Here is a 7,589-nt window from a genome sequence, read left to right as displayed (position 1 = left end):
ACTGCATGGAATTTATGTAGGAAAGAGGAAAGAACTACCATTACTGCTACCACTAACCGGGCGATAAAAGCGGACAAGGACACCAGTATTCGAAAGAACTTAACGTTATTACGACAATGAGTAATATCTTAGTTGCTGGTTGGATTCAAAACACTTGTCTAATCTATTCTTGAAGGCCGTAACTGTTGTACTATCAACGACATCACAAGGTAGAGAGTTCCAAACATTAACAACTCGATTGAAGAAGAAGTGTTTAGCTTCGTGCGACGAGAATCTTTTACCACTTATCTTCAAATTGTGATTTCTTCTTGTTCTATTTGATCGATCAATTGTAAAGTAATCTTCCGCATTAATATCACTGAATCCTTTGAACATTTTAAACACTTCTATTAGATCGCCTCGCATTCTTCGTTTTGATAGGCTGAATAAATTTACTTCTTTAAGCCTTTGTTCATATGACAAATTTTTCAACCTAGGAAGGAGGAGGAGGAGGAGGGGAAGAAGAAGAAGGAGGTTAGGTTAGGATTGGTTAGGTTAGGTTTGATTAGGAGGAGGAGGAGGAGGAGGAGGAAGAGAAGGGGAAGAAGAAGAAGAAGGCTAGGTTAGGATTGGTTAGGTTAGGTTTGATTAGGAAGAGGAGGAGGAGGAGGAGGGGGAGGAGGAGGAGGAGGAGGAAGAGAAGGGGAAGAAGAAGAAGAAGGTTAGGTTAGGATTGGTTAGGTTAGGTTTGATAAGGAAGAGGAGGAGGAGGAGGGGGAGGAGGAGGAGGAGGAGGAGGAAATGACAGTGTTGGAGAAGGAGGAAGAGTTTGAAGAGGAAACATGGATGGATGGAAACGCAGGCAACAGAAAGCCTATTGGCTCATTACGAGGTTGCCCGCTTTGGTGATTTAATCTGCTCGACAGCCTGGGGCCTGGGGAGCAGATGAAAGCACCTCGACATTGAGGAGCAGATGAAAGCGCCTCGATATTGAGGAGCAGATGAAAGCAACTCAATATTCAGTTTACTCCCGACGCAGCGAAGTGACGGTCGATTCTATATTTGAAGGAGTTGATAGTATTCGCATTTACTACTTCTGAAGGAAGATTGTTCCAGTGACGGATGACTCGGTTTAAAAAGAAACTCCTTCCGATGTCTGTGTTACATCGACTAGACTGAATGGGTAAACCGTTATTTATAGTTCTTGAGTTGGTTTGCAATTCAAAGAAATTGGAGTAATCGACGTTATTGAATATTTTCAGATACTTGAAGACTTGAATCATATCTCCTCGTAGGCGTCTTTTCTCCAATGTAAAGAGATTGAGTCGCTTGAGTCGTTCCTCGTACGGTTGAGCCCTTAAGGTTGGTATCATTTTCGTGGCGCGTCGTTGAATCCTTTCCAGTAAATCAATGTCCTTTCTGTAATTAGGAGACCAGAACTGTACAGCATACTCGTGGTGCGGTCTTACCATGGAATTATACAAGGATAGCATCACGTCTGGCGTTTTACACTCGAAGTTCCTCGCTATGAACCCGAGCATAGTGTTGGCTTTATTGTATGCTTTTTTACAGTGATTCGCGTGTTTCAGGTCAATGCTGATAGTGACTCCAAGATCCTTTTCCTCCTGCATCGCTTGCAGAGGTCTCCCATTCATGATGTATGTGTGGTTACTATTTCTGGACCCAATGTGCATGACTTTGCATTTGTCAACATTAAAGGACATTTGCCATTTTTCCGACCATTCGATAATGTGATTGAGGTCTTTCTGAATGATTTCGCAGTCGGTCTTTGTGAGGGCCTTTCCCCCCCCCCTTAGTGTCATCAGCAAATTTCGATATTGTGGATTTCAGTCCTGATTCGAGGTCGTTGATATATATGATGAAGAGAATGGGTCCCAGCACTGACCCTTGAGGCACTCCACTAGTGACTGGAAGCCAATCGGAAGGCTGTCCGTTGAGTAGTTAGAGTTGAGTAGGTAGGGCAGGGTGGGGTAAGGTAGGGCAGGGTGGGGTAAGGTAGGGCAGGGTCGGGTAAGGTAGGGCAGGGTGGGGTAAGGTAGGGCTGGGGCAGGGTGAGGTGAGGTTCCATAGGGTGATGAGGTCTTCCCCGTGATCATCTTCATCCCACCAGCCTGACAGAGCGGACCGGACCTAACTACCCCTGGCGATATAGGGCCAGTTTCACAGTCCAGTACAGCAAGTTTGTAAGCTCCCCAACCAAACTCAAAATACTACGAAAATTCCTTGTATGGTGTTTGGCGCTGACATAAAAAGGTGGGAATTTTAGGAACCCACGCAGGAAAATCTCTTTAGTGTCTGTTATTGAGTAGAAATAACGGACCATTGTGTAGAGTGTAGATTGGTTTGGGAACTTACAATGACTGTGTTGGACTGTCGAACTGGCCCTTAGTGACCATCAGTAGAAGCGAGCTTATTTTTATGATACGAAATGAAGGAATTAGGAACCTTATATCAGGGGTCTGTTTTAGTATGTATATTATAGTCGCTCTTATGCTCCTCGTTCATAATAGCTTTGTTTATGTTTGTTTAGATTTTAAAAGGAAAAAAATTACACCGGGTCGTTTTATATATGTGTTTTGGTCCGTGGTATTCCCTGCATCTATCTTGGAGGTTCCTTGTGTTCTTGTGTTCTTATAATAGTTTTTTTTAGTGTGTGGTGCAACTGTGTGACGACAACACAACAACGACAACAACACTAACACGACAACAACACCAACACGACAACAACACCAACACGACAACGACAACAACACGACAACAACAACAACATTCCAATAACAACACGCCAACAACAACAACAACAACAACAAAAACACGACAACATCAACAACAACAACAACAACAACAACAACAACAACAACAACAACAACAACTACAACAACAACAACAACAACAACAACAACAACACGACAACAACACCAAGACAACAACAACACCAACACAACAACAACACCAACACGACAACAACACCAACACAACAACAGCACCAACACGACAACAACACCAACACCAATACAACAACAACATCATCATCAACAACAATAACACGACAACAACACCAACACAACAACAACAACAACACGACAACAACACCAACACCAATACAACAACAACATCATCAACAACAACATCATCAACAAGAACAACATCAACACAACAACATCAACACAACAACAACAACACAACAACAACACCAACACGACAACACCACCAACACCAATACAACAACAACATCATCATCAACAACAACAACAACAACACGACAACAACAACAACAACAACATCAACACAACAACAACACCAACACGACAACAACACCAACACGACAACAACACCAACACGACAACAACACCAACACGACAACAACAACAACAACACCAACACGACAACAACACCAACACGACAACAACAACAACACGACAACAACAACAACAACACCAATAAAACAACAACAACAGCAACAACAACAACATCAATACAACAACAACAACATCAACACAACAACAACACCAACACGAAGACAACACCAACACGACAACAACACCAGCACGACAACAACAACAACATTATCAACAACAACAACAACAACACGATAACAACAACAACAACATCAACACAACAACAACACCAACACAACAACAACCCCAACACGACAACAACACTAACTAACCAATACAACAACATCATCAACAACAACAACAACAACACCAACACGACAACAACACGACAACAACAACACCAACACGACAACAACACGACAACAACAACACCAACACGACAACAACACGACAACAACAACACCACCAACAACAACAACAACATCAACAACAACAACAACAACACCAACACGACAACAACACCAACACCAATACAACAACATCATCAACAACAACAACAACAACACGACAACAACAACACCAACACGACAACAACACCACCAACAACAACAACAACAACATCAACAACAACAACAACAACACAACAACACCAAGAGAGGGAAAGGCTGTGTTACAAATCTTGACGTGTTTATGCGCGGCCGTTTTTCCCTTCGCTCTCTCGCCGCCAAATTAGGTTCCGGTTGTTTTTATTGCCATTAATCCGAAGGCGACGTTTGTGCCCAGTGAATATGAATTGGGTAGTTGCGGCGCGGCTGTCCTAGATCTTTTTGCAAGGAACATATTATAGAATTATCCCGTCAAGGCCGCGAGCGTGTCATTACCTGACCATAAATCTCTGGGTGGGTTTCTTGAGATACAAGTTTGTCTTCTTTGCATCGTTTATTCATCAATAAATAGGTCAACAATAAATAGGTCCTGCGGCCCCCCGCCGTCCACAGCAGGGGCCGCAGCACGGGCAGGAGGGAGCCCGCCGGAGGCCGCGGCCTGCAACGGCGGCTCCTCGGGTCGGGTCAGCGTCGACGGCGTCTTCGTCGTTGTTTGTTGCTTACTTGGACTCGTTGGAGCCGAAGTAGTAGGATGGCCTGGGGCGGCGGTAGGACTCGCGGGACTCGAAGGAGTGGGACTCGTCGGAGTCGGGGAAGCGCGCCTCGCCGGAGTACCTCACGTCGGCGATGTAGCCGTCGTCGCCGTCCACGTGGTAGGTGACGGTCTGGCGGCGGCCGTCGGGTAGCGCCACGGTGTACACGCCCTGGGTGTCGTCGCCGTCGCGGCCCTCGCGCTGCCCGAAGTCGTTGCCGGAGGGTGGGTGGTTCACGGCCCACTGGAAGTCGTATTTGGCCTCGTCGGACTCGAAGGACCTGGACTCGAAGGACTCGAAGGAGCCGCTCTGGAGGAAGGAAGGACTCATTAGCCGCGTGCGTCGCGGGTCACCGTGGACACAGTCAGCTCATATAAGTCACGGTCGTTAAATAGACAGATCTTGCTACAAGCAACGCAGGGACTTACGTCGCGTCTGCCGTAGCCGCGGTCGGCGGCGGCGAAGGCGGCCATGGCCAGCAGGAGCAGCACCTGGGGGGGGAGGGGAGGCGTGAGGCGAGCACGGGGAGGGCAGTGACCTGACCCGAAGGTTATACACACTTATGGGGAACTTTGGAATGTGAAGGAATGACTAAGAAGGGTTATGAATATACACAGTGCTCGCCTGAGGGGAAAGATTTTTACTAAGGCAAAACACACACACACACACACACACACACAGGCACACGCAGGCACAAAGGCGCCTCATGTGCACAGCCCTGAGTGGCTGTGTACCTTGGTGTTCATGTTGTCGTGTGTTGGGAGTGGAGCACTGTGAGGTTGAGCGGAGGCTGAGGTGTTATATAGGCTGGCCGCCGCCTCGCGCCTCTCCTCCTTCCCGGCGAGTTTTTGCGGCGTTTCTCAAACCCGCCAACGCTTCCGCCCAGCGCTCCTGCCCCGAACGCCTCCCCCGCATCAATCTGGCCAACTTTTTTGTCGGTGTGGAAAGAGAACACAACACCTCGTGACAGTGATGTGTGGAAACCTAGCGTATTGCCGCTCATTTGTGCCAGTTTCACAGTCCAGTACAGCAAGTTTGTAAGCTCCCCAACCAAACTCAAAATACTTCGAAAATTCCTTGTGTGGTGTTTGGCGCTGACATAATAAGGTGGGAATTTTAGGAACCCACGCAGGAAAATCTCTTTAGTGTCTGGTATTGAGTAGAAATAACGGATCATTGTGTAGAGTGTAGATTGGTTTGGGAACTTACAATGACTGTGTTGGACTGTCGAACTGGCCCTTAGTGACCATCAGTAGAAGCGAGCTTTTTTTTATGATACGAAATGAAGGAATTAGGAACCTTATATCAGGGATCTGTTTTAGTATGTATGTTATAGTCGCTCTTATGCTCCTCCATAGACTTCACAATCTCTTGACGGGAAACGGGGCGCGGGGCCGATTCGCAGGGGGCCGATTTTCAAAAATTTAAAATTTAAATATTTTCAAAACCAAAGCAGCTAGCGACCTGAAACTAAAACAGGCACCTCCCTTAGGCATATATGAGTCTCCATGAGCAGCGGTATCAAAAAATTCAAAGTCGTTCCCTAATAAAATCCCGATTAATTGTTTTTTATATAAGTATAACAAAACTTAAAAAGGCTATAAAATCCTCAGATTTTACGCTAGATGCACAAACATCACCAAATGCAGAGATAATCACTTATATTTTCAGAATCAATAGCAATATTTAGCATATCTTATAAGTTTTTGCCCGAAATAGCTACTTATTTTTTTCTATTTAGTGCAATTTTTACGTAAGTTTTAAAATCTAATAAATAAATTAATTTTAACATTTGAAACTTAATATTTTAGTATAGAATTCAGAAAAATATTAATTTTTCTCAACTTAAGCAAAATATTCTTTTTCTTTATTCAATCACAACTGATTTTGGTTGAATTATGTCACTATTGCCGCAGCACGTCTTGCCGGCTATCTGGCCCTCGTCCCTGAACAATCACTTTAGCCTTTTGGCCTATGACTTGTGGGCCCCGGTCAGTTTCCTGGACTTGTACACGTCCCTGTTCCTCGCCGTCTCCTTCCTGCCCTCCTCGATACTGCTCCTCTTCCTGCCGGTCGGCTGCTTCAAGGCCTTGTTCTTCCTCGCTTCTGAGGTCACGTCCTTGGAGAAATTAGCACCGAAACAGTTGAAGAGGGACCTGCTGATGTGCGGCAAGATGGTGTTGGCCAGGTTGTGCCCCTCCTGGCACCTGTACCCCTGCAAGGTCGGGTCTGAGGCCGCCAGGAACTCTAGGAGGTGCCTGAACCCGTCCCTGTGGCGCATGGCAAGGGAGAGGAACCTCAACCTGCGCTCCTTCTTGTCCTCCCTGCACATCAGGGAGTCCCACAGCGACATCCCGAAGGACGCCATGTGGGCCATTGGGAGAGATGGCCGCTTCAGGACCGCCCGGCCCGTCTCCAGCTCTCCCCTGTCGACCAGCTCGACCAGGGCGTCGAACATCACAGAGGGCGGGTCGCCCCTCTCGAGCTCCACGGTAATCTTCATCTCCTCCTGCTGGGCAAGCTCCTGCTTGCAGCACTCGGCCACAGAGGAGTTGGCCTGGACCTTCCTGGCCAGGTAGCCGGCGTAGTTGCCGACCGCGGCGAGGAGCAACTCGTCCGTCGGCGGGTCCGGCTGGTCGTCGGCCAGCTCCCTGGCAAGCTGGGCCAAGGTCACCTCGTCGTCCTCCTTCTCCTCTGCCTTGGCCCGGTCCAGGTCGGCCTGCACGTCCCCGGGGAAGAACCCGACGAGCTTCAGCAAATGCAGGCGCTGGGCCAACCTGTTGCTCACCATGAAGTTCTGCACACAACACTGAGTCACTGCACTGATGGCGTAGTACGGCTCCTCCACAGTTTACTCCACGGGGTCGCGGCGTCCTCATATCTTGTGTCTCCTCCGTCACTTCCACTCGATCCACTGCCTTCTGTGTCTTCTTGTATCGTCCTCTGGATCCTTGCAGTTGTGGGGAAGGGTACAGAGACGATGAATAACTGTAGGTCCTTTACTTGGAGAGTAAACAGAGGCAGGACAGCGATAATCCTTTACAGAGGGGAAGTGCCCAGCTGACTGCGTGCCTAAGGCGAGTTAGGCGACGCGGGAACTGAGCTGAGATGCC

At 47.5% G+C, this 7,589-nt stretch overlaps 1 protein-coding gene across 10 annotated transcripts in view; it reads right to left on the bottom strand.

The window, feature by feature from the left end:
- Positions 1-7,589, bottom strand: part of LOC127004805 (pro-resilin-like) — a 29,786-nt gene that overhangs the window by 9,784 nt on the left and 12,413 nt on the right. The window contains exons 1-3 of one of the 10 annotated variants that reach the window (XM_050872941.1): positions 5,211-5,271; positions 4,905-4,967; positions 4,267-4,785 (exon numbers count right to left, since the gene is read on the bottom strand). The exons of 3 other annotated variants lie outside the window; for them this stretch is intronic. In XM_050872941.1, the coding sequence (XP_050728898.1) occupies positions 4,444-4,785; positions 4,905-4,967; positions 5,211-5,222 (417 nt within the window). In that variant the 5' untranslated portion in view covers positions 5,223-5,271 and the 3' untranslated portion in view covers positions 4,267-4,443. Of the gene's footprint in view, positions 1-4,252; positions 4,786-4,904; positions 4,968-5,210; positions 5,286-7,589 lie in introns of those variants that run through there. 6 more of the 10 variants (XM_050872951.1, XM_050872943.1, XM_050872945.1 and 3 more) reach the window with 6 other exon arrangements.

This window comes from Eriocheir sinensis, chromosome 29, assembly GCF_024679095.1.
Source record: "Eriocheir sinensis breed Jianghai 21 chromosome 29, ASM2467909v1, whole genome shotgun sequence".
Taxonomy (NCBI): Eukaryota; Metazoa; Arthropoda; class Malacostraca; order Decapoda; family Varunidae; genus Eriocheir; species Eriocheir sinensis.
The sequence above is the reverse complement of the archived record's forward strand: the minus strand, read 5'-3'. Positions and strand labels throughout refer to the sequence as shown.